This window comes from Pongo abelii, chromosome 5 (assembly GCF_028885655.2).
Source record: "Pongo abelii isolate AG06213 chromosome 5, NHGRI_mPonAbe1-v2.0_pri, whole genome shotgun sequence".
Lineage (NCBI taxonomy): Eukaryota > Metazoa > Chordata > Mammalia > Primates > Hominidae > Pongo > Pongo abelii.
In genome coordinates this window covers 100,464,959-100,492,942 of record NC_071990.2, presented here as the reverse complement: position 1 = coordinate 100,492,942, position 27,984 = coordinate 100,464,959, and the positions used below count along the sequence as shown (strand labels likewise).

The 27,984-nt window shown below is 35.3% G+C and overlaps 1 protein-coding gene and 1 pseudogene across 2 annotated transcripts; one reads left to right on the top strand and one right to left on the bottom strand.

Annotated features, from left to right (window-relative positions):
* LOC100462217 (small ribosomal subunit protein uS3-like) overlaps positions 1 to 27,984 on the bottom strand; it is a 45,617-nt pseudogene that overhangs the window by 7,686 nt on the left and 9,947 nt on the right.
* Positions 359 to 27,049, top strand: CCNC (cyclin C). Of its 2 annotated transcripts, none has more exons than XM_009242105.3 (12): positions 359 to 949; positions 6,511 to 6,617; positions 7,769 to 7,853; positions 8,017 to 8,086; positions 10,944 to 10,995; positions 17,551 to 17,606; positions 18,424 to 18,459; positions 19,143 to 19,234; positions 19,877 to 19,944; positions 22,959 to 23,038; positions 24,215 to 24,333; positions 25,163 to 27,049. In XM_009242105.3, the coding sequence occupies exons 1-12, from the start codon at positions 918 to 920 to the stop codon at positions 25,212 to 25,214; spliced, it is 849 nt and encodes a 282-aa protein (XP_009240380.1). In that variant the 5' UTR covers positions 359 to 917; the 3' UTR covers positions 25,215 to 27,049. The 2 variants fall into 2 exon arrangements, with proteins under 2 accessions (XP_009240380.1, NP_001244144.1); NM_001257215.1 differs by having other exon boundaries at positions 786 to 949; positions 25,818 to 26,908.

Here is a 27,984-nt window from a genome sequence, read left to right as displayed (position 1 = left end):
AAAAGTAAAAAACAGGCCGGGTGCGGTGGCTCACGCCTGTAATCCCAGCACTTTGGGAGGTTGAGAAGGGCGGATCACGAGGTCAGGAGTTTGAGACTATCCTGGCCAACATGGTGAAACCCTATCTCTACTAAAAATACAAAAATTAGCTGGGCGTGGTGGTGCGCGCCTGCAGTCCCAGCTACTCGGGAGGTTGAGGCAGGAGAATCGCTTGAACTCCTGGAGGCGGAGCTTGCAGTGAGCCGGGATCGTGCCACACTGCACTCCAGCCTGGAGACAGAGCAAGACTCCGTCTCAAAATAAATAAATAAATAAATAAATAAATAAAGTAAAAAAAAAAGAACACTTTATCCCTGAGAACAAAGTCATCTTCATTTATTTCTCTTTCCAATCACAGGAAAAATAAGTCACAAAATCTTTTACTTTATTACAATGCCATTGTTCTGTTTTTGAAGTCCTGGAAGAGGTAATAACAGAACCCCGTATCTGAGCCACTTCGCCTAGGTTAGACCCACTCAGCAACTCCCGTGCTGAGGACTTGAGACCGAGCGGCGTGGGCCCCCGGCCAGAATTGGCGAGACGCTCTCGCGAGAGCCTTCCAACCGCCGCGAGCTCTCGTGAGCACTAGTTCTCTTCTATCTCAGCACCTCCAAGGGTCAACACCTCCCCGCCAGCTCCCTCCGCTACCGCGGGCCGGAACTTTTGTCGATAGGAACGGGTTTGCACAGTTGAGTGTTGTCGGCCGGCGTGAAGGAGACTAGGGGGCCATCCTCTTCCTTTCGCCGTCGCCGCCGCGGAGCGGAGTCGAGCCGAGCTGATTTGATCGAGGAGCGCGGTTACCGGACGGGCTGGGTCTATGGTCGCTCCGCGGGCCGCTCCGCCGGCTGGTGCTTTTTTATCAGGGCAAGCTGTGTTCCATGGCAGGGAACTTTTGGCAGAGCTCCCACTAGTAAGCGATCTTCCGTCTTCTCACCTGGGGCCGGTTTTTGGGGGGGCTGTGAGGACGGGGCCTGTGACTCCCCTGGGCCTAGATCCCGGCTCAGTTCCGAGTGCCGGGGTCCTCACGGGAGACCGCAGCGGCCAAAATCAAGATGCGCTTTTCTGAGGCGACTCCCCTTCCCGCCCCCAGCCCCAGTTTCGGGGAGGGAAGGATCTGTGAGGGGGAGGGGTGGGAGAGAGTTTAGTCTCCCGGGAAGGAACGTTTCGGAGTTTAATTTCGGATTCTTGGTTTAGCTAGGCCGCGGGGGGTCGGATAGAGTGGGCACAGGTACGGGAAGTGTGACTCAGCTCAAGACTATGAGGCTACCTGTTCAGGACAGTTGTGGCGTGCTTTTGCCTGGGGATTCTTCGGGTGATCGGCGTCGTGGTCTTTTGTCATTCACTGTATATCTTGAGTGGATTTAATATTATGAGGGGAGGAGAGAGTCTGGCTTGTTTCTGCCTACTAACCGCTTTTTGCCCGTACTTTATGTCTAGATGGAGTTTTATATTGATAAGGTTAGGGCAGGTGCCCTCTAAATTTATCCATTTCATTAGCCTGTGCTTTATATTTTGTTTTAAAGGCCTATTTTTCCAGTGACTTTGTTTACCTATTTCTTTAACCTTTTTCATGAATAAGTTCTTGTTTCTGTCAGTGACCATGTGAGAGCTAGAATAATATTAAAAACATTTATCCCTAAATACATTTGTTTAAGCAGGCAGGAAGGTGCGTTATGGGGTTAATTGAACATTGAGTAGGCTTTCCACTGTATAGTTGAAAGATGAACAGAATTTGGCAAAGAAGGTATCTTAGTATAATTTTTTATGCTAAGAAAGCATTAGTAAGTAATTTAAATTTCGATTCTGTGAATAGGATCTGTTCCTGATGTTCATTTTTTAGCCCTTTGCAAGGAGAAAAAAAGAAACAATGAACTCGGTAACCTATTTAAGGAAAAGCAGGTTTTCCTCTTGCTATAAAGTGATTCTGTGGAGATGACATGTTAAAGAAGCTTTACCACTGATCATATATGTGTGTGTATATATATGTGTGTGTATATATATATAGAGATATGTGTATATATGTTGCATTGTTTTCACACACTGAAATATTGCTTGGGCAAAATTAAAGTATCGAAAGTCTAGGTATTGGAGTTAGAGCTCCTGAAAAAAAAGTTTAGGTAGTGGAGAAGAGATATTCTGATAAACTTTGAAAGAAGCTGAGAGAATTGACAAGTAGCTGTTGATTTTTCAGTTTTTCAACTTAAAAAAAAAAAGATCCTGCCTTATTTTCAATAGTGTTCTCATTATGCTTTCATTTATTCATAGCATTCTAAAAATATTTTTTCACTTTTCAAATATAAAATTATTATAAAGTTAAGTGTACTTCTTTGAAACTATTCTTTTCTCCCAATTCAAATAGTCCTAAAAGAAGGGACCACTTTGCCTTGCTCAAATCCCTTGAGCAGTCATGGAGTTTCTCATCTGGAAAAGGTAACGAGTGTGGAAGACAAGACAATTCTGGAAAAGCAAACGAAAAGATTAGGAAAGGCCATTGTCTTAGGTGAATTTGGTGAAAGAGGGCAATTGATATTAAATATGCTATATTTCACGCTTCTAAGATGCACGTTTTCACACTAACATCTTTGAAATCAGCATGGCAGTTTCTTTCATAGCATATGAAATAATGATGAATCCTAGATGTAATCTTAAATTTGATGAAATGCAGTATTTATAAATTTTCTTAGTTTATCCTCCATACAAAGTTCTGTGAGGAAAACTCATAAAATGTTTGTGAAATTTATCTTTTTAAAAACATAAAATGACTCTGTGGGGATGAAATTAATTAGCAAACCACAGTATAGTTGAGGTAGAACAAAACACAGCCTGTGACCAAAATGAACTAGAAGAGCACTAAGTATTTGCTGGTTAATTGAATGCATTAATGAACAAGTAACAAAAATAAAAACTACAAAACTTAACTGTGGATACTTTATTGTGTGAAAAAGGAAACTGAAAATACAGTTACTTACTATCTAGAAAATAACATCATAATAGTACCATATATGGAATGTAACCAAAGCTTGAATGTATTAGAAAATCAATATCCTGAATAATTGAGAGATAATAGAAATATTCTATTTAATAATATTAAGAAGGAAACATGAAATAACCCTAAAGAAACAGAAAGAAGGACTTAAAATAGATAACAATGATGCTAATATATTAAAAGGAAAAAAATTATAAAAGCTCATTCTTAGAGTAAACAAAAACAGTAGACCAAACTACTGCTAGTTAAGTCAGGGGAAAAAGGAATGATACAAAAATACAAAATTAGGAATGAGAAAAGTAAACCCAGGGGTACTTTTGGGTTATCTCCAGGGTTTTAAATTTGAAAGCCAAAGCAAGTTAAGAGTATTACCCAAGAGCTATGCGTTATTTCATGGGTAAATACTTTCCATCTTTCAAGAGAATCTCCTTTTGAAATTGTTCCATTTCATACAGAAAGAAGAAAAGCTTTCTAATTCTCTTTATGAAGCCATGATAACACAGAAAAATCTAGCAAAGGGAACACTAAAAACAGTCTTACTTTTGAATATTGGTGCAAACATTGTAAATGAATTATTACCAAATGCAGTCTAACATTACATTGAAAGTATAAAACGTGACATTGGATTTTATTACAGAAATATAGTCAGTATTAAGAAATCTATTAAGCAGTAAAGGTATTAAAAAACTAATACAATTCAACATTTATCCTTGACTAAAGCTCTTACTAAAACAGAAATAGGATGCTTCCTTAACATGAAAAACATAAAGCATCAGCAGTGGTGAAACACTGAGATAATTAGGGTGCCTATTTAAGATTTTACCAATATGCTAGTCAATACAATTGATACAAAGGAGATATAGAAAGAATGACAAAACAGTGACAAAATTATCAATACGTGGAAATAAAATTAATGAGAAAACTCAGTTAATTGAGAAGTTATTAGAAATAATAAAGGTTTAGGAAGGTGACCAGTTATAAAATGCAAAAATAAAAGCTTCTTAAAAATGGATAGGGAAGCATAATTTACATTAGCAACAGAAAATATACAAAGGGAAAAATATAAAGAAATATACAGAACCTGTAGGAAGAAAACTTTAAAAGTCCATAGTGGCACATACAGATTTTAATAAAGTTTGAATTCTCGGTAAGATGTCATTTCTCCCTATATTGATCTTTAAATGTAATGTAATCACAAAATTTGAATGGATATTCTTTTTTAGGACTCGACATAATGCTTCTAAAGTTTGGGTCTTAGAATAATAATTGTGATAGAATAGTCAGAAATTTGCAGAAGAATAGAAGGGAGTATTTTTCATATCACCTATTAATTACTTAATTTTCTGTGTTTTAAAGTAGCACAGCATATGAAGAAGAAAAAAACAGGAGATTATAAAGAAGATCCAAGTATAATGATAGAATTATAAATCAGGAAATGCCTTAGCGAATTTGGATAAGCATTTGACAAAATATTTAGCTGGATCCCTACTTTATACTCCGTACCAAAATAAATTCCAGATGGATCATAAATTGAAGGAAAAAAGCTCTTAAGGGTATTAGAAAATATGGGTGAATTGTTTTTTATCGTTTTGAATCAGGAAAGGCCTTGCTATGCCTGACAAACGTGAAAGTAAAAGGTAGATTTAAGTAAGTGATTCTGATTTCTGTATTACAAATAATTAAATACTGAGAGATATTTAAACTTGGGAGAAATTTTGCACTTATTTGACAAACAAATGATTTATTATTTATACTGTACAAATTTTAGATCAGAAGAATCTCTTAATCATTAAAAAAATCGGTAATCCCATTAGAAAAATGGTCATATTAGAATTAACATTGTACAAAAAAACTGTATTTGACCAATAAAGACATGGAAAGATGTTTAACCTCAAAAGTAAACTACAGGGAAAAGAAACAGTGACATACTACTTTGTCTTTAAGTTACAAAGTATTTAAAAGTGGCAGTAACCCATAGGATTTTTTTTTTTTTTTTTTTTTTTTTTTTTGGACAGAGTCTCACTCAGTACGCCAGGCTGGAGTGCAGTGGTATGATCTCAACTCACTGCAACTTCCACCTCCCGGGTTCAAGCAATTCTCCTGTCTCCACCTCCCAAGTAGCTGGGACTACAGGCGCATGCCATCACGTCCAGCTAATTTTTGTAATTTTAGTAGAGACGGAGTTTCACCATATTGGTCAGGCTGGTCTCAAACTCCTGACCTCAGGTGATCCGCCCACCTCGGCCTCCCAGAGTGCTGGAATTACAGGCATGAGCCACCGCGCCCGGCCAGGATTAAATATTATAAGATTCACTCATGAACTGTTAATACAAATGGAAATTGGTATAATGTTTTTGGAGGGTAAACTCACAATGTGTATCAATAAGTTACCAGCAACACTGACCCATTAATTCTAATTCTGGGAAGTTATTTCAAATATATTATTAATCAAATATATAAGGAGAATTACAAAGATATTCATTAAGAAGAATATCATTCAGGAAGATAGTAGCAAGAGAGTATTTTTTTATACCAGCTATTAATTACTTAATTTTCTGTGTTCTAAAATAGCACAGCATATGAACAAGAAAAAAGTAGGAAATTATAAAGAAGATCCAAGTATAATGATAGAATTATAAGTCAGGAAATACCTCCATGCATTTGGATAAGCATTTGACAAAATTTTAGCTGGATCCCTACTTTGTACCAAAATAAATTCCAGATGGATCATAAATTGAAGGAAAAAAGCCCTTAAGGGTATCAGAAAATATGGGTGAAAAATGATGACCTATATTTCCATCAGTAGCGATTGGCTAAATAATGATCCATCCATAAAGCTGTATAAAAGAATGCTGAATAACAAGTTCATTGACATAAGACTTCAAATGCATATTGAATGACAAACACAGGTTCAAGATAGTTTTTTCTTTGAGTCATGTCAATTTCATATCTGGTTAAAAATAGCACACTTGACTAGGCAAGAGGAGGAGGCTATCAGTGTAACACATTCTGAGGCAGTTTTTAATATAATTAGATTTGTGAAGTAAGGAAATTAAATGCTGCAGTTACCCATGAACAACTGGAAAACTATATACTTCCTCAAATCTAAGCCACCATCAATTGGTGCCAAATAATTCCACCATTATCTTATATCACTAAGAAAGAATAAACATGCTGCCAATTAAAACATGAAGGCAGCACAGATTGTAAGACATATCTTGATATCAGAGCCAGAATCGATGAAATACAAGCTAGTAACAGACTAAGGAGGAAGAAGGAAAAGATTAGAGCAGAATTTTTTTCAGGACATTTTACATTTATTAGTGAGATAATTCTTATTAGTCACATTTCAAGAAATGTGAGAAATAATTGTCTTTAAGGTTGCTTTTTGCACTTTGTACTTCTCAGAATATGAACAATGTGTTCAATCTTAGAGTGTTGCCTCTGACTTTGCTTGTTGATTTTCTGTAACATGTCTTTTCTAGTTTGCAATGGATTTTGGATAAACAAGATCTGTTGAAGGAGCGCCAAAAGGATTTAAAGTTTCTCTCAGAGGAAGAATATTGGAAGTTACAAATATTTTTTACAAATGGTAAACTTTTTAAAAAATTGGTTCAAATTGTATAGTTGGTTACCTCTAAATAAAAATGTTTTTGTGTGGTAATTTGTGAACTGTTATAGTGCATACCTAACATTTTTATTTATACAGGTATTCTTTTTACAACTTATTCATTTATCGTTCTTTTTAGTGATCCAAATAAAGTTTTTTTGTGTGAATTTTACATATCACCAGCACTCAAGACAATTTGAAAGTGTTACCTAATCTCCCTAAGACTTTATAATAATTATTAGACCCAGTTCAAGGTTGGCTAAAGCAAAGTACTTTGAGGACAAATCATTCTTTGGATTGACATCCTATAGTGGTCATTTCTCTTAGAACTTTGCTTTGAAGGGAAGAAGATGTAGGGATAGATCTTTACTCTGACATGTAGTAGGTTTGTCACATAATTTTTTTAACTTTCAGTTCACTATTTTGTAAACTTACCTCTTTTTTTTGAGGATTCATTATGGATTTTTATTTATTTATTTTGGTGAGCTGTATAAAGCTAAGTGTGGTGGCTCACACCTGTAATCTTAGCACTTTGGGAGGCAGAGGTGGGCAGATCACTTGAGGCCAGGAGTTTGAGACAAGCCTGGCCAGCATGGTGAAATTCCCTCTACTAAAAATACAAAAATTAGCTGGGCGTGGTGAGGCACAAGAATCACCTGAACCTGGGAGGTAGAGATTGCAGTGAGCCAAGATCGTGCTACTGCATTCCAGCCTGGGCGACAGAATGAGACTCTGTCTCAAAACAACAAAAAGTGGTAGTATTAACAAGTTTCATAGGTGTCTAATATTTTCTTTTTATATTTATTATAAAGATAATATGAAAAGCATTAAAAATATTTAGAAGATAGAGGGGAAATACTTATTCAACTTCCTTAATGGATGAATAATTTTTTGCTGTGGGGCAATTTCTGTTTTGTTGTTGTTTTATTGTTGTTTATGCATACCTATATATTTCTTAACACATTTGCAAATCCTAGTATTAGACCACTGTGACTCACATAGAGCATGTGTAGGTTTTTTCCTTTGTTAAAAATGAACATAATTATGATTTAACCACATGGAAGTTACTGTTTAATGTTAATATTATAATGATACCAGAAGATACATTTAAAATGTCATTATTTACCTTTTAGTTATCCAAGCATTAGGTGAACATCTTAAATTAAGACAACAAGTTATTGCCACTGCTACGGTATATTTCAAGAGATTCTATGCCAGGTAGGATTATTTTTATTTATTTTATTTATTTGAACTCTTGTCTAATGTTGATGAACCTTAGCACAGTGTAAATGAATCATGTGTCTACCATAGAGTTATCTTGATTTTTTCCCAGTGTGTTTTCTATATGAATGATATTTAACTTTGTTTTATCATATTTTAGGTATTCTCTGAAAAGTATAGATCCTGTATTAATGGCTCCTACATGTGTGTTTTTGGCATCCAAAGTAGAGGTATAGAACAATTTTCTGTTCTTCATCAAAGCGTAGTCAATGTATGTTGGTTAATCTGCCCCAGTTTTCACATGGCCTATGTAAAATTAATAAATGGTAATTTATGCAAAATACTAAAATTGTACAAAATCAAAGAAATATATACATATCCTTATATATTCACTTAACAGACACATACAGCACTTACTGTGTACCAACTGACTTAATCTTTGTAACAAACTGGAATACATAGTAGTAGTATTCCCATTTTATAAATGAGGAAACTGAGACAGAGATGAAGAACTTGCTTAAGATTATATAGCTAGTAAGTGTCAGAGCCCGTGTTTGAACCATGGAAGTCTCATTACCAGTCCTGTGTTCTTAACTACTTTCCTCTGCTGCCTTTGAGACATCTATTGTTTGGCACTGAGTAGTATTCAGTAAGTACCACAGCTTGCCTACCATAACCTGAGAATGTCCCTTATCCTTCTCACCCATATGCTTATCTTCTCCTGTCTTCCCTCCCATCATCCTGATGATTGGCTGCCTACCAAGCCAGAAGGAAGGCAAGGATTAGGGGAAGCTATAGCTATATAGAGTCTAACAAGTAAAAGTTGAGGTTGTGAGCGTAGAGAAATTAGGTAAGGGAGAGAAGATAGATAGGAACTTGCAGCAGAGACTGAATATCTGTTCAGTTGTTTTACCTTTGTAGTATTTTTGAAAGAGCTCAGCTAAAGTCCAGAAAATAATAGCAGATATTGGCTGTTTTTCATAAATAATTAATGTAGTCTTTGGTGGTGTGAAATCTTTGCATTATGTTTCTATTTTTGGATAATGTCTTAGAGTTGTATTCTTGAATATTGAATGTGATTTTTACCTAGTAAGTTTACATTCCTTTTGGCACCCACTTTGATTTAGTTTTGTTTTAGTCATGATTTAAGATTATCCATGACATCTTTCCCAACTATTACCTAAATAATGACAATTGACTCTGTTAGAAATAATATTAAGAAAGCTTTCTAGAAGTTTATGTTTTCTAATTGTGGGTGGTAGTTTAAGAAGGCAGAATCAGCTTTGTTTTTGTTAAGTTCTTTAATGGAAAAGTAAGTGTTTATTAAAGGTCCTTATTATGGATGAGTTTTCTAATTCTAATAATTCTATGTAATATTTGATTTTATTTAAATATTACCATGTAATAATTTAATTTTAAGTCTCTTAAGCACACGCAGTATGGAGGACCAAGACAAAAAATCTTTACAAACATTTAATCTTGTAGATTAATTTGAGGATTTTAATCTATCTATCTTGTTAAATATTGTTATTTGATTTACTGAGTAGAACTCTGTGATGTGATTTACTGAATGAAAGTTTTCCCTTTTGAGTTTTGGATGAAGAATTATTCCTAGACTGGGTGTAGTGGCTCACACCTGTAATTCCAGCACTTTGGGAGGCCGAGGCGGGTGGATCACCTGAGGTCAGGAGTTTGAGACTAGCCTAACCAACATGGCAAAACCCCGTCTCTACTAAAAATACAAAAATTAGCCGGATGTAGTGGCAGATGCCTGTTATCCTAGCTATTAGGGAGGCTGAAGCATGAGAATCGCTTGAACCCATGAGGTGGAGGCTGCAGTGAGCCAAGACTATGCCGCTGTACTCCAGCCTGGGTGACAGAGCAAGATTCCATCTCAAAAAAAAAAAAAAGAATTATTCCTGAGAAAGAGAATGTAGTCTTTCAGATTTGGTTGTAGCATTATTATTTTTTTTTATCTCTGTGACCAAATCTTTCTGTATTTTCTCTGGTTTTATGGAAATTGTATGGAAATCTCATTTAAGAACATGTCTCAGGCTTTTACTTTTTCTTTTCCATCATTATAGTTGGAGGTTTAAATGTAAAACAAATATATTAGTACACATACATTTCCCCTACACAGGATAAGGATGTAGGCTGAAGGTATTTAAATAGATTTTTAGTTTAGCTCCTTTTGTTGGATAAGAAACCAACTCTTGATTTTTTTATTTTAAAATGAAGTGAAGGCTTTAGAAATCTTATGAGACAATAAATGAAACAGTATATATAAGGTGGATCATAACAAATTTTAGTATTTTCACAATGGTGGTTGTTCAGTTGAAAGAGGAAATGGGAACTGACTTTGGAAGTCTTACATAATTCCTATCTCCCTGTTCTAAAAAGGATAGTAACTGTTTATATGGTTTTTTTTGTTTGTTTGTTTGTTTGTTTTTAGTTCTTTTGGTGATTAAGGTTTATCTTATTCACAGATTCGACTGTTTTATCAAAATGGCATGAAGTATCTGTTAGTACAGGTTGAATTGAATAGGAAACATACTTAATATTCTTGCAATTAAGTATAGAATGTAAACAATCTTCTTGGAAACTAATTTAAATGCAAAAACTGACACTGTAACCTTAAGGCTTGGTTTCTAATTTGTTACTTTTTATTGTTATTAAATTATAATATTATTTTAAAATGTGTCTTAAGTTGTAGCAATTTGGGGGAAAGGTAATACAGGCAGAATATCCCTAATCTGAAAATCCTAAATGCTCCAAAATTTGAAACTTTTTGAGGGCCGACATGACATTCAAAGGAATGCTCATTGGAACATTTTGCATTTCAGATTTTTAGATTAGGGATGCTCAACCAGTGTAATGCAAAATATTCCTAAATCAGAAAAATCTCTGATCCTAAGGATGTCAGATAAGGGGTAATCAACCTGTACATTTAGGGGTTTAAGTACTTCACGCCTCAAGTAGTTAGAAGGTGAACAGATTGTAAATGGGAGCAAGGAAATTCTGTTTTGAATAGAGTTCAGATACCCTTAGATTCATTGGGTTAACATGTACCTGCTTTTCTTTCTTTAGGAATTTGGAGTAGTTTCAAATACAAGATTGATTGCTGCTGCTACTTCTGTATGTAAGTGCAAAAAGTATATCTGCTTTAAGGATGTAATTCTAAAGAAAGCTTCAGAGTACATTTTTTTTTTTTTAGTTTATGAGACATATGAGAGATTGGTTGGCTTTATTAAATTTCCTGAGGATACCTTTATGTCTAATGTATTTGGCAAAAAATCAAGCTAAAAAAGGTTTTTTTAAAAAGATATAAAGATACTACTTTTAATGTTAAAATGGATAGTAATTATCAATCCAAAAACATCAACTCAGTAGCTTTTAATCTTGTAAGAGTAAAGAAAAAATTCTGTTTCCGAATTTTATTGTATTTTATTGTTTTCTAATGACTATTATGTCATTCTTATGGGTAGATATTAATATCTATGTGCAAACCTGTTCCTGTGTTGTTGGGTTGTTATGAGGACCAAATGAGTTAATATAAACTTTTAGAACAGTGCCTTGCTTAGTATGTTACTTTGCTGAGGCTGCCATAACAAAATGCCACAGAATGGGTGGCTTAAACAACAGAAGCATATTTTCTCACAGTTTTAGAGCATGGAAATCCAAGATCAAGGTGTCTGGCTGTTCTTACATGGACCTTTCTCTGAGCACACACACTCCTGGTTTGCCATCTTCATGTGAGGACAATAGTCTTACAGAATTAGGCCCCAATCTTATGTAATTTAATTTTTTTTTTTTTTTTTTGAGACAGAGTCTTGCTCTGTCGCCCAGGCTGGAGTGCTCATTTCAACTTCTGCCTCCTGGGTTCAAGTGATTCTCCTACCTCAGCCTCCTGAGTACCTGGGACTACAGGCATGTGCCACCATGCCCAGCTCATTTTTGTATTTTTTAGTAGAGACGGGGTTTCACCATGTTGGCCAGACTAGTCTCGAACTCCTGATCTCCTGATCCACTAGCCTCGGCCTCCCAAAGTGCTGGGATTACAGGTGTGAGCTACCACGTCCGGCCTGTCCTCATTTAATCTTATCCCTTTAAAGGCCCTCTCTCCAAATACAGTCACATTCTGAGGTACTAGGAGTTAGGGCTTCAACATACGAATTTTGGAGGGGGACATATATTGGTCCACAATACTCAATAAACTTTAGGGGCTATCATCATCATCATCATCTTCAATAACAACATCATTATCACTGGAAAACACTGTACCAATGCAGTGGCATTGGTACCAAGATAAAATACAAGGAATTTAAGGACAAAAAAAGAAGACAGACACATAAAAATATTAATACAGAAGGAAATAAATAGTATAAGAGAGTTACAGAGAATGCTGTGAATGTTTTGGGTGGGAAAAGATTGTTTCATGAATCCAGAAAGGATTAAGTAGAATTTGGTGAAGGAAGTTGAACTGGGGAAATGCAATAGATAGACAGTCTAAGAACACTGAATAGTTTAGTCAAATAGGGAAAGCTCATGAGTTAGATTAACTGAATGGTGAGTAAGGAAATAGTGGGGAAAAATCCTTACCTAATATCAGCTAATAGAGGGCCTTCGATGCCAAATGAAGGAATCTGCACTTTGTTCTATTGACAGTAATGAAAGTTAGTTAGTTATTTGAGACGGAGTCTCGCTCAGCCACCCAGGCTGGAGTGCAGTGGCACGATCTTGGCTCACTGCAACCTCTGCCTCCCAGGTTCAAGCGATTCTCCTGCCTCATTCTCCCTAGTAGCTGGGATTACAGGTGTGTGCCACCATGCCGGGCTAATTTTTGTATTTTTAGTAGAGATGGGGTTTCAACATTTTGGCCAGGCTGGTTTTAAACTCCTCACTTCAGGCCTCCCAAAGTGCTGAGATTACAGGTGTGAGCCACTGCGCCTGGCCAGTTTTATTTATTTTTACACATGAGGGTAATGCCAGCATTGTGCATTAGGAAGGTAAATCTGACCCACCTCAGCCTCCCAAAGTGCTGAGATTACAGGCGTGAGCCACTGTGCCTGGCCAGTTTTATTTATTTTTACACATGAGGGTAATGCTAGCATTGTGCATTAGGAAGGTAAATCTGACAGAATTTTGTAAGATGAATTGGAGGAGCGGGCAGGTAGAATTAGACAAATTTTGAAGTTATTTACATCCCACAACACGGATGAACCTTGAGGACATTATGGTAAGTGAAATAAGCCAGTAACAAAGACAAATATTGTGTGATTACACTTACATGGAATACTTGGTCAAATTAATAAAGATAGAAAGTAGAATGGTAGGGCTGGAGGAAGGGTGGTATAGGGAGTGATTAATGGATACAGAGTTTCAGTTTTGCAAAAATTTTGTATATCTTAACACAATTTAAAAACAAAAACCTTCTGAAATACAGTAAAACCGCAAACTCTATTGAGTGCTGTCACTTACCACAGGATGCTGTGAGAAATAAAACCTAACAAGTTTAAAGTGGAAAAAATAATTTTTAAGTTGCTGAAGTCATCCCAGTGAACACTAATGAAGGCTTAAACTAACGTTGGCAGCCAGCAAGAAGAACAAACGAGTCAGATTTGAGCGATAGAGTCAGCAGTTCTTGTAAAAAGAAGGGATTTAAGAAGAGTCAGAAATGTGTTTTGAGGTTTTTTTGCCTGGGGGTTGGGGAGTTGAAGCTGGTACTGAAAAAGAGAGTAAGTGAGTTCTGAAAAGAATTAAATTTAATCTTTGACATTCTAAGTATAAATATGTTAGTAGAACATCCTCTTAAAAATGTGAGGCCAGCAGTAGAAATTTGGAATTTGATAACATTTAAGAGTTGCACAGGGCAGGCATGGTGGTTCCTGCTTATAATCCGAACACTTTGGGAGGCTAGAGCAGGAGGATTGCTTTAGAACAGGAGTTCAAGACCAGCCTGGACAACATAGCAAGATTCCAGCTCTGCAAAAAATTAAAGAAAAACTAACTGGGCATGGTGGCACACACCTGTAGTCCTAGCTACTCACCTGTAGTCCTAGCTACTCAACTAGGCTGAAGTGGGAGGGTTGCCGGAGCCCAGGAGTTCAGGGTTGCAGTAAGCTGTGATTATGCCACTGCACTCCAGCCTGGGCAATGGAGTAAGACTGTCTCTAAAAATAAAAAAAAAGAGTTGCACAATGTCTTTATGCTGCATAGAAAAAGACGTGAACCAAAGAAAAAAACAGATCTTTGAGAGAGAACATAGTGTCATTAACAATGTGGGGGTGGAGGTAGAAGCCAGATTGAAAGGAATTAAGAAGCAAGTAGGTGCTGAGAAAGGAATAGTCTAACTATATTAAAAATATATGAAACAACTTCAGTGAAGGGAATTGGGGGAAAGGTGTTGAAATAAGTAGCTTTGGAAATGATTAGAGTGTAAGAGTAAAGGCAAAAGGAACTATACATAAACACTGTACTCTAGTTGATAACGTTATTACCCATGGGTGTACAAGTTAACAATTCTGATAATGCTATACATGTATATGGGAATTAAACAATTACGTAAATCAATAGCAAATGTTTGAGAGCTGGGTTTCTCGTTGTTGGAGTGGGAATTTACAGATAAGCAAAGGACTGGAAACAGCATGAACTCATGTACCTTAATACAATATAGATGGTTACATATAGAAATATTTATAGATATGTGTATATACATGGGTTAGTGTGTGTATTTCTTGGCTTTCTCAGCTGAAAGAGTCTATAAGCAATGACATCCCAGTAGCAATGAGCTCACCTAGTACCCATTCTCCAATAAAAGGTATCAGGGCTCCTTGGAGAAATGGCTGATTCTAGGACTGGGGCAAGAAATACACAAGATGGACCTGGACCATCTCATAATGCCAGTAATAAAGAAGTATTCAAAACAAACAAGAAAAACAAAAACCTACATTGATGAGGATATGTCAAAAGGATATAGGAGCCAACTAAGAGAGCTCCCACTGACCAAAGCTGAAAGAATTTGAGCATCAAAATTTTAAAAATAGCATTGGATAATAACTCAAAGTATAAACTAAATATCCATGAGTCCATACGGATATAAATAAATGAGGGAGAAGAGACATGTCTTCCATGCTGAAGAATTCCAAATAATATATGTAACTATTCTGCCCTCAAGTAGAGGGAGCATAACTCCCCACTCCTAAGGTGCTGGCTATACATGTTAACTTCCTGTTAGTGTGTACATATGGAAAGGGAGGAAGAAAGTAACTTTACAGTGGGGAAACCTGAGAAATACTGCCTTAGCCAGGCGATCAAGGTCAGTAGCAACAGTGATAAATCACATTAATATCATGTATCATTGATGTGATATGATGAAGATGGTACTTTATCTCGGTGGTCTTCCTGTCAAAAACCCATTTTCTCTAGTCTAATGAGAAAAACATCAGACAACTTCCAGTAGAGGGGCATTTGACAAAATACTTGACTGGTACTCCTAAAAACTGGCAAAGTCATCAAAAACAAGGAAAGGCTAGAACACTGTCACAGCCAAACAGTCTAAGGAAACATGACAAATTAATGTGGTATCCTAGATAAGACCCTAGGATAGAAAAAGGACATTGGTACAAACTAAGGAGATCTGAAAAAAGTACAGAGTTTAGTTAATAACAACATTTCAATATTGGGTCAGTAATTGTAACAAATGCTCCATACTAATGTAAGATGTTAATAGTAGGAGAAGCTGGGTGAAGGCATGTCTTAGTCCACTTGGGCTAATATAAGAAAGTACCATAGACTGGGTGGCTTTCACAACAGACATTTATTTCTCACAGTTCTGGAGGCTGGGAAGTCAATTACGGTGGGTATAAAAGAACTGTGCATGATCTCAGTGTTTGAGTCTACAAAAATAAAAGGCAGAGGAATATAATTAGGTAGTTTGTTTTGCTTTTTTCAAGGGAAATTTGAGCATATTAGTATGTGATGGAAGATTTACTGAAGGAGGAAAGGTTAAAGATGAAAAAATAGTAGGAGTTATCAATTGAATAGATGATAACAAGTGTATAAGTGGTAAGACAAACAATAGAGAGGAGGGATGTATTTTTCTCCAAGTTGGAAGAAAAGGATTAAAAGATAGAAAAAAATGCAGAGCAGTTTTAGCGTGGAGTAACAGACATGTGACAGTATCAGGTAAATATATTCTCAATAGAGGTGTTAGGTGTCAAGGTCCAGGGGATGGGGATGTAGATTTGTTTTATATACAGAGATAATTTTACTTTGTTGATTGTCTACCATTATATAAGAACCTGTTGTGCTGGTATACTTTACATCACAAGGATTTGTAAAACTCAGAAACCTTAATAGGTACGTCTTAAATTTAAATAAAGGAGAGAAGAAAGGAAAGATTATAAATTTCCTAATGTCAAGTTTAAATTGTTCTAGGTTTCCAATCCTGGCAGATATTACACATCTAAATTAGCTGTAGGGCACTTAATTTGCAAAACAAATCTTTTTGAAAATATAGTGCATAGAAGAAATGGAATTTCTTTCTTTTTTTTTTTTGAGATGGAGTCTCACTGTCACCCAGGCTGGAGTGCAGTGGTGTGTTCTCAGCTCACTGCACCCTCTGCCTCCCGGGTTCAAGGGATTCTCCTGCCTTGGCCTCCCGAGTAGCCGGGACTACAGGTGCATGCCACTACACTTGGCTAATTTTTGTATTTTTAGTAGAGATGGGGTTTCACCATGTTGTCCAGGAGGTCTCGAACTCCTGAACTCAGGTGATCCGCCCACCTTGGCCTCCCAAAGTGCTGGGATTACAGGCATGAGCCACTGTGCCTGGCCAGAAATGGAATTTCTTTTAATTTCAGTGAGATCACTTGGGCTTTGTACAAATGGAAGCTGACACCAAACATTTTTTAGGACCTGTCAGTAGTTACTTGGTTGAATTAAATGTGTCAAAATGGCTTGAATACAGTTTCTCAAATAGTACTTATATGTATATGCTCACACCATTTTAAGGAGATGGGGGATTGATGGTTAACATTGTTTTTTCATTTGTACTTTATTTAGTGACTAACCAATAAAGTAATAGATAATAGAGTACTAACTTTATGTGTTACTACTACTACTTTATGAGTAACTCTATAGACCTTTGCACATGTATTAATGCTTTTATTAAAATATATATTTTGATAAATACCTGGTCATTGTAAAAAGTTTAGAAAGTGCAGATTAGTAAAAAGTTCTTAAATCTCACAAATAACTATTGTTGACATTTTTTTGGTGTACTATCCCCCCAATATTTTATATGTATATTTTTTACCAATCGTATATATTGTAAACACATATATAACCCCTGTGTTCCTTCTAAGCTCAGTCACTGGAAAACCATTCCGTAGCTAAAAAGATTTTAGAAATGATAAAAGCCAGTGATTTTTTTTTTTCCTGATCTTTTTCTTTTTTAAACATCAGAACCCTTTCTTAAGGTAGTGAATATAAAATTGAAGCTGTGTAGAGTGTCCTGCCACCCAGTCTTTCCCCTTCCCTGAAAATAAATAAAATCTGGGTCCCTAAGTATTGCCAAGAATTCCTACTGAAAATAATTTTGCTCTACCCTCTAATATTCTGCTCTGTTAAAGGAATTTTGAGTTAATTTATTTCCGATTTTCTCAGTTTAAATTTTTTTTTTTATTTTCTGCAGTAAAAACTAGATTTTCATATGCCTTTCCAAAGGAATTTCCTTATAGGATGAATCATGTAAGTATATGGTATAAAATGGAACACTTATCAAAGCTATATATAAACTAGCTCTATTTTATATTAGACTAAATTTAATAGTTTCCTAGAAATGGCAGTTTCAAATATTACATAAATACAGACATTATTCTAAATTAAAGCTAAATAGCTTTTACCATTTAAAAAAAAATACTTCATAGTAGTGATTATCAACCCTGGCTGCTCATTAAATCACCTTGGGAACTTGTAAGTAATACTGATGTTGGGTCCTTTCCAGAACAACAAAATCAGAATTTTCAGGCTTGGGGCTCCCAACATTGGTACTGTGTAAAAGCTCCCAGGTGATAATATTATTCAGCTGGGATTAAAAGCTAATGGAACAATATGAAATATAAGGTGAATTTCTATTGACATTTTAATAGGTATGTCCTTTTTCCACCTTGCAAGGGATTTGTTTATTCTCTTTAAGTTACATTTTTTTAATTAAGTAGAAATAATTGTATTTTTGCATTTGCTGAGTAGAAAGTATACTGGAAAATCTGATGGTTTTACATGATATTTTAAATAAAAGTGAGTAATAAGAATGATTGTGAGAAGCTGGCTTTTCCTTACAAGGATTAAAATCCTTATAATCATAATTGCATTTCTAATATAATAGTAATTTTTTATTGCAGATATTTATTTTAATATAAACTATGTTTATTGTCTGGATTTTTAAAACTTTTTAGTAAAAATTTTTGATAAATTACTATAATGTCTGTAATTTATGTTAGATTAAGTGGACTTATCTAATTTGGTTTTATATTGACATTTCATTGATAATCTTTGTTTTAAACAGATATTAGAATGTGAATTCTATCTTTTAGAACTAATGGTAAGTAAATCTTCTGTGATTAATAGATTAAAACATTTTTAAATTAAATGAAGTTGGAAATTATTTAAAGAAATGATTTTAGAGAGGTACATTTTAAAACCATCCACCTGATATGTGATGGTGAAATCATGGTAGCCTATTTATATTAGCATCTAGAGTCTCTCTGAAGCCTGTAAAATAATTTGTATATCCTACTTAGGATGGGAAAATTTTTCTGTTCTATAGTAAGTAACTATAATGAAAGGATTACAAACAGACAAGTCAGGACATTAAACCACCGTAAATTATGTGCACAATTTGTGTGTGTGTGCAGTGTTATTTAAAGATAGATTATGTCTTTGGCAGAATTCTGCTCCTCCAGTTGGGAATTATGAATTTATAGGCTAATAAGAGGTTTCAGTGTGTTGCAGATGTGACACTTTGAGTCTCTAAGGGAATGAATGGATGCTGACTGACTGCCAACCGATTTATCAAGGTATATTCCAGAGAGAGCACTGCCTTCACTATTATAGTAGAGTTTAGGGCTGTCACACTGCTAGCTTAAGAGAATAAAAGGGAAGCAAGCATGAGTTAGTGAAATTCACTTTGAAATACACAATTACAAATCAGTTGGGTAATGATAACATTTTTGTGTTGTAATAAATCTGTTTTTTATACATACACATTTTTTAAACTGTTTCTAGGATTGTTGCTTGATAGTGTATCATCCTTATAGACCTTTGCTCCAGTATGTGCAGGACATGGGCCAAGAAGACATGTTGCTTCCCCTTGCATGGTAATTAGAACAGAAGTTATTAATAGTGTAACATGTTATTAGATAGGAAGGTTGACAATTAAATATGAAGTTCAGTATTTTTAAAGTCATTAAACTATTGCCCCAAGATATTTTATGTTGAGCAAAATACCACTTGTTGAATTTTAATAACTATAGTGGTATAAATGCCAAAATGAAAATCCTAAATTATTATCTGTTCCATAAATATACCTATTAAAATTTAATTTTATACAAAACACAGACTGGTAACATAAAAATTAAGACTAAAGTTATCTTTAAAGTAATCAGAATACTTTTTGGTAGTATGCAACATAGATATAAATTTACTGTCTAATTTCTGGTTTTTTAATTTGATTTTTCTGATTTTTAAAAAATTAGAAAAATGTGTTTATAATTTGTTACGAGATTTTGAAATTTAAAATATATTTAGCTGTAATTTTATTCATTGATATGTGCTTATTTGTTGTCACATTCATGTATCCATCCTTTTGCCTTGATGTTTTCACTTTTATAGCTGTGCTTCAGTAGTATAAAAGGAAATAAATGTGTGCAAAGATGGGAAATCTGGCCCTCTCTGGAGGAAATGTACAATCAGATGAGGTAGTTCTGCTTTCAGTAATAATATGATTTACATTTCTACAGGAGGATAGTGAATGATACCTACAGAACGGATCTTTGCCTACTGTATCCTCCTTTCATGATAGCTTTAGGTATGTAAGCATGGTGTGCCTTTATGAGTTAAATTGTTATAAACTTATTTAGGTCATCCTAAACTAAATTTCACCCTATTGTACTTTATGTTTTTATGTTCCATGAAGTAATAGACTAATCCTTGCATGTGAGCTTTCAATAATATGAACTGCAACTGTCACAAATCAGGATTATTATTCCCCCACCCCCTTTTTTTGGTAAGTTTTTTTTTTTTTTAAACCATTCAAAATAGTTTTAATCAGTGTCTGAATAGAACATATTTGTTTGTTTAGAGGGAAAAGTTCAGAATTAAGCCAGCTAATATTAGTTGTAGCATGTAAAATAATTGGGGCTTTCATATCTTGAGCCCAAACAAATACTCAGAGGTTGAGTAAAGGAGCATCTGTGGTCCATAATGCTTGGCTGGAGGAAGATGTTAAGTACATTCATTCTACTGTCTGTGGAAAGCAGTGCTGTAATGGGTGGAGTCAGATAGTCCTAGGCTTAAACTTTACTTCCTTTACAATTGTGGGAAAATTATCTGACCTTTCCGTGTTTGTTTCCTTAATTGTAAAATGGAGAGAACACTAATAATTCCACTGAGCCGTTTGAAGAATTAAATGAGATAGATTGTAGAGCACCAAATAATGCCTGTTATATATTGGGCACTTGTTAATTTTTGTTCCTTTTCCTTCTATTGATTTTTTTTTTTTTTTTTTTTTGAGATGGAGTCTCACTCTGTCTCCCAGGCTGGAGTGCAGTGGTGTGATCTCGGCTCACTGCAACCTCTGCCTCCTGGGTTCAAGCGATTCTCCTGCCTACAGGAGGATTATAGGTGTCCACCACCATACCTGGCTAACTTTTGTATTTTTAGTAGAGGCGGGGTTTCGTCATGTTGGCCAGGCTGGTCTTGAACTCCTGACCTCAGGTGATCCACCCTCCTTGGCCTCTCAAAGCGCTGGGATTACAGGCGTGAGCCACTGCGCCCAGCCCCTTCTATTGATTTTTATAACTCCATCCTCTTGATTTTCCCCTCTTATTTTCCATTGGTTTGTCTTTGTTCAGTTGTTCAATTATTCCTTAAATGTTGATGTTTCTTGGCCTTCTTACATCAGGGCTGACAAATAGTTATACTTACACTTCTGTATTACTGGCAGTTCCCTGAAAGGACTGGATTTGAAAGGATTTTGAAGTGGTGTCCTACCCAGTGGGTAGGAATACTGGGATCTGCATAGGTAGGAAGGAAGGGATAACAGAACATGTGTCACATCTTTGCCATCCCTGCTGTCTTCTTCTTGGGTACTTTCACTTGAGATTCATGGCTTCTACTATCACTTACGTGCTGAAACATTTAAATTTCTTTATTTAGCCAAGATCTTGCCACTTGACAGTTCTTTATATCCATCTTCCTTTTACATAGCTCCACTTGGCATCCCACTAGCACCTCAGACTCATGATAAGGATTGAGCTCATCACTTTGCCCCAAAATATGTTCCTCCTTTTAATGTCTTTGCCAGTTTGGTGAATAGCACTAGTTGTATACCTTAGTTGGAAACCCAGCAGTTAGGCCCTTTCATCTCCCTCAATACCCACATGTAGTTGTTTACCAGTACATTTTGTGCCTTCCTCTTGATTGTTCCTTCTGTAATCTCATAGTCATCTTCTCATTTCTATCCATGTTACCACAGCAGTCTCCTAACTGGCTTATTAGCCTCCAGCACTCCCATCCTCAGAGAGCCTATCTATCCTCCAAACTGTTGAGCTAGGCTAGTGGTTTCACCTGGGGATAATTTTGCCCCAAGGGGACATTTGGCAATGTTTGGTTTTAGTTGTCATAACTAGGGTAGGGTGCTACTATAGCATCTAGTGGGTAGAAGCCAGGGATGCTGCCAAGCATCTTGTAGTATTCACGACAGTGTCAAAGAATTGTTCAACCTAAGATGTCAGTAGTGCCAAGATTGAGAAACCCGGAGCTAGCCGAATTCGTCTCCCAATTGATATACATACTATTCTCTTCTCCCACTCATTTTTTTTTAAGACTTACCACCTCTTCAGTGACCCTCCCCCACCCTTTCAGCATCACCTCAGTCTGGGTTTAGGATGCTTCCTCAACCTTCAGTGTACTCTGTGCATGTCCATGTTAATAGTATTGTCCACTGTATTTTAATTTCCTGTTTTTATCATTTCAGTCCTTTGGTTTTTTAACCCCTTCTTGACCTAAGCCCTACTCATAGCTTTGCTTGACTTAGGGCAACCAGTGTGTCAGTTCACATTTGAATTGCTATTTGCCTAGAATGTCATCCTTAGCAAAGACATGGATAACCAGACCACGGAGTATAACTTAAGCTGGGGTGGGTTCAGGGTATCCAGGCTGCTCAGTAGAAATTGTTTTAAGCAAAATTATGATGTAGATTCTTCTCTTTTGTTAGTTTATATTGTATATAACATATATAACTAATATTGTATACAGTATATTACATTTATTTTCTAACCTTTATTTGATTACAACACTGAATTCTGTAAGGATGTGCCCAGCTTTCACGTAACTTGATCATGTGCTAATAATGAAAAGGAAGAAAAAAGGCCAGGCAACACTGCTTTTAACTGAAATGTGGAAACATAGTCAACATTGTTAAAACCTAGTGTATTAATTGACATTTTTGTTTGTTTTGTTTTGTCACACTGACTTCTGGGTGCAGTTTAACTGCTACTTTGTACACTACTCAGGGATAACTTCCCTTTTCTGCTCTCCTCATTGGATGTTTTTCCTCTTTAATGTGCCTGACTCTCAAGGCAACTGCACCATGACTAGCACGCAGTGAGGACCAGATGTCAAGAACTTGATGTAATTTAGTAATTTTTTCTGTCTCGGATTACATTGATGAGATGGTCAGTGGTAACTCTCATATGTAGCTGTTTAATTTTTTTTAAAGAGTGTTGGAAAATACACAGGAAATAGTGAAAAATCTTTGTTAGATCACATATTCTGTGTTGGCAGTTAAACATGGACAGTTGTCTCTCATTTTCATTTCAGCTTGCCTACATGTAGCCTGTGTTGTACAGCAGAAAGATGCCAGGCAATGGTTTGCTGAGCTTTCTGTGGATATGGAAAAGGTATTCCCTTAGTTGTATGTAAACTTGAATGTTTAAAAATTAATGTCATATTTACTTATCATGAGCCTAAAATCTTGTGATGTCCACCAGGCTAACAAGATTATTGGTTACAAAATATTAAGAAACATGGGCTGGGCGTGGTGGCTTGTGCCTGTAATCCCAGCACTTTGGGAGGCCTAGGTGGGCGGATCACCTGAGGTCAGGAGTTCAAGACCAGCCTGACCAATATGGTGAAACCCCGTCTCTACTGAAAATACAAAAATTAACCGGGTGTGGTGGCATGCACCTGTACTCCCAGCTACTCGGGAGGCTGAGACAGAATTGCTTGAACCTGGGAGGCAGAGGTTGCAGTGAGCCAAGATCGTGCCACTGCACGTGAGCCTGGGCAACAGAGCGAGACTCCGTCTAAAAAAAAAAAAAAGTTTGGTAGGAAGAGTTAATGCTGATTATTTAAGTTATGTATCTCTTTTCAGTTTAGGATTAAACAGAATGGTATAATCCTAAATTTTGGTTTAATTAGTTGCAAAGTAGCCTCTAATTCCCAGGATTATTTTAAAAGCTCCCTGGTAACCACTGAATACTACTGTGAACTTCTGTAACATAGCCTATCTCCTGGCAGAATAGCTTTTGCTGTGTTTCTAGCTTTTCTGCTCAAGTGTTAATGCATTAAAATTAATCCTAAGGTTAGGTTCTACTCAGGTGGGAAAAAAATAGCTAATTTGGAAACTAGTTGTTTCAAATTTGTAGCTGCCAGTTTTTGAGCACCTTAATGTATGTGTAGTTAACAGAGAATCAAAACATCTTTTGTGCACTACCCCCGATTAAGTTGTTTAAAATAATTTATACTAGAGGAGTGTGCTCTATAGTGGTATATTCCCTCATGATTAGAACCTTTATTCTTAGTATGTTTCAGTTTAAAAGATATCATCAGATGGAAGGAAATCAACTGCAGAGATAGATAAGAATGGACAATGCACACATGCCGAAAAATGAGAGGCTAGAAGGAAAATCCTAAACAGCACTGTGGTGAAAAATACTGCTTTCAAATTTATCAGGATTTAAGGACAGAGACTATTTACTGTTTTCTGAGGGTTGTGTAGTAAGTGATGTATGCTCTTTATATAAGAAATGTTGCTTGTTTTTGCCACTGAGAACTTTTCAAATATTTTCTTCTAGATTTTGGAAATAATCAGGGTTATTTTAAAACTATATGAGCAGTGGAAGAATTTCGATGAGAGAAAAGAGATGGCAACCATTCTTAGTAAGATGCCAAAACCAAAACCACCTCCAAACAGGTACTTTGTAGACTTTAATTATTGATGTCATTTAATTATATATCATACTTACCATATTTTTCTTAGATTATGTTTTGTAGTTTTTAAAACATTTCTTCCAAAACTTCATGATCCATGTTAATTTTATTTTTTAAATTTGTGATTTGATTGAGAATGTCTCATTTAAAAAAATCACTAATCTGATTAGTAACTTTTCCTAATGCAGTGGAGGTATATTACAGGTATCTCTCAACATATGGTCACATACCATAAATTTAAAGCTGACAGAATTAGGCAAGTTCATCTGAAATTCAGGGCAGAATTCAGAACTATAGTAGTTTCATGTCAGTTTGATTCTGTGCCATCATTTTTTTTTTTTTCACTGCTGGCTATTGTCCTGTTTTATAAATTTCAGTAGCAATTTTCAAAAATTTCAATGAATGATCTGATATTGTAAAGATAAAGAATTCTGGTTTTTAAGTGACCCTAAGATCCACAGCACATAAGAATATATTTTTGCTAAAAATGAATCACCTGTGCTAAGAGGGTTTTTTTGTTGTTATTGGGGTGTGTGTGTGTGTTTTAAGTAAGATCTGTTCATTTAGTTCAGTGGTTCTCAGCCCTCACTGTGTATCAGTTCATTTGGGGCAGGGAGAAAAAGTCAGAAGGGAAATAAAGAAATGCCATCCATCTTAATTGTTTCTTTAGAAAAATAATTGTTATATAACAAGATAGATTTATGGATTGCTTCTGATAAGTTAATGTTACAATTTGGAAAAGTTAATACTTTATTCAAGGAGCTGTTTAAGGCAGTCATTCAAACAGCTACCTTTGGATGCATTTTTTGCAGAAATTCCCTGAGTGATTCTCCACTAGTGGCAGGGCCTGAAGCTGCAAGATGATGGTGGACAAGATAAGGCAATAATCCTATTGCCAAAGTTACTGGTATTTTCAGTTTTAGTTATTTTTAAGTATTCAGCATTTTTAAGTATTCAGCATTTTCCAGGAAATTACCATATTTCTTGCTGACTTATAAAGGTTTGCTTTATTTATATATGATTTTATTATGCCTTTGGACAACAGTTTTGGTTTTTTTTTTTTTTGAAGAACACTTCTTGTTTTTCATAAATAGTAGGAATAGGATTTTATATGTAAGATTTAATTTTATAGGAAATTTGTTTAGAAGAAGCTGTAATCTCTATGTTGAGTGATACCTGTAATAACAATGAAATCCCATGCCCTAATTTAAAGTTTTTGAGTATATATGGACACTAACTTCCAGAATGCTTGTTATATGTGAGGGCACAAAGTTATATAAGAATAAAAACATAAAACCAAATGTTAGTCTTCTGGATTTTAATTTTTCATGTGTCTTATAATAAGGAATGTCTTTGTTTTGTATAGTTGTGCCACAGAATAATGAATTTAAAAGTCAGTAGGCTTATCAGGGTGTAAAAATGGATCTTTTAATTGGTATAAAATCTCTTTCTTCCCCATCTGAACAGTGAAGGAGAGCAGGGTCCAAATGGAAGTCAGAACTCTAGCTACAGCCAATCTTAAAACATTCCGAAGAATTCCATAGTGGACCACTTGGAAATAAACCATTGGACAGATTTCAGTAATGTCTTCAGTGGAACACAAATGAAAATGAATAGCTTGTTTCTGTCAAGCATATTGGAAAGTGATTTTATTTTTGCAAAATAAGTTTTTCTTTATCTAATATGATTCTAGTACATAATTGATTAAAATCTCTTGATTATAAATGTTTGGAAAGGTTCTAAGGGGACCTACAGACAGACATACATAGACATTTCAAAATTAATAGCTTTTGATTAGTATAATATTTCTTAATTTGGATAATAGAAATTGTAGCTTTTTATTAAGCCAGGAAACATGAAGCATAATTTGTTTAAAATTCTCTTTGGTCATTGAGGGACCAAAAAAGGACGTAAAATTTACAGTCAATCTATGAGGGTTTTTTTCCCTCCATAAGTTTAACTTTAAAACTGTATTTAAGGAATCAAATCTTACAAAATCCTGGAAGATTTTGGTAATGATGTTGATAATTTCAGGGAAATTAATCAAGTACCTATATTGATTTAAAAGTGTATTTTATTCAATAGTTTGAGGATCTTGCCATGGAAGATACTAGCCCAGCCTAGCAGAAAAGTGCAATATGTATAGCATACTTTGACATTTTAAACATGATAGTCCATAACCATTTTGAAATGCTGGGCAAACTACATGAAGTTATTTATAATTAATTCACAGCTAATCAGGCATTTTGAAAGCTTAATTGGATTCAAAAACCATAATGTTGGAATTTGGTAAAATTTTAATGTTGATTTTTACTGTGAAAAGTTTTTTATAAGATATACGTGCCCTAGTTTAATGTTGTGTCTTGGTGTGGATTTACAGATTTACTACAGGTATTCTGAACCAAGAACACAATCAGGTTTCAGGCCAGTTTGATACTGGCTGTCCTTAATTCTAATATGAGAGTAGGACATCATACTAAATGTTATGTCAGTGGGACTGTACTGTCTGTGGAACTTAGCAAATTAATCATTTTCTTCAGACTTGAAGGAGAGTGATAAATAAAATTTGGAGTCATAGGATATTGATGCACAATTTAAGGATTAAACATTTTTAATCAATTGTGGATGATGGCTTATTAAATTAAATGTTGACTTCCTAGTCTAAAACTGCAAGAATAAAAGTAACTTCTCCAGCTGTATCGACTAGTGTCTTGAATTTATCTTTTTGAATTTGCCTGATGTTGTTTTTTGAGAATTCTTCTTCATTTAGTTAAGTATTAAAGCCTTTTATAGGTTGTCAAGGGGGTAATTTCAAATCATTATAAACAGATTTTAAATAGAAAATTTATTTCTGATGGAGGGTATCAGTTGAGCTGGAAAGGGAGACTATGTGTAAAGTCAGACTGATGACATATATAGGTTTCCCAGGCTTAATAAGAAAAAAGCTCTCCTCAGGTCTGAAGGAATTAATGTTGGGCTTAGGTAAGACCTATAGTCTTTAAGTGTTTATTTTTAAAATTAATACCATGCCTCATAGTTCTGTTTTCAGTCTCTTATTGTGGAAGATTTAAAACAACATATACAGGAGTAAAGTAAGGAACCTCCATGTATCTATCATCTAGCTTCAGTAGTTATCAATTTATGGCCAATTTCATTTCATCTAAACTCCCACCTACTTTCTATAAGTTGCCATCCCCCATCTTATTTTGAAGCAAATCCTAGATATCATATAATTTTATCCATAAATATTTCAGCATATATTCCTAAGAAATAATAGCTCTTTAAAAAAACTAAAAGTATTATTGTGCCTCAAAAAGAATTAGTAAAAATAATATCAGATTTTCAGTTATTTCACAAGTATAAAAATTGTTAGAGTTCTAGTCAGGATCTAAATAAGGATCACACATTACAATTTATTGACAAATCTTTTGTCTTTTTATTATTTTATTTGTATTATTTTTTTTTAGATGGAGTCTTACTCTGTCGCCCAGGCAGGAGTGCAGTGGTGCAATCCTGCTCACTGCAACCTCTGCCTCCTGGGTTCAAGTGATTCTCCTGCCTCAGCCTCCAGAGTAGCTGTGTCTACGGGCGCATGCCACCACACCTGGCTAATTTTTTGTATTTTTATTAGAGA

What these genes read in the sequence shown, in the direction of transcription:
- CCNC (NM_001257215.1), top strand. Translation starts at nt 918, where the DNA reads ATGGCAGGGAACTTTTGGCAGAGCTCCCACTA. An exon ending in TTTTGGCAGAGCTCCCACTA is followed by an intron (nt 950 to 6,510) that starts GTAAGCGATCTT and finishes TGTCTTTTCTAG; the next exon opens with TTTGCAATGGATTTTGGATA. An exon ending in TTTTGGCATCCAAAGTAGAG is followed by an intron (nt 8,087 to 10,943) that starts GTATAGAACAAT and finishes TTCTTTCTTTAG; the next exon opens with GAATTTGGAGTAGTTTCAAA.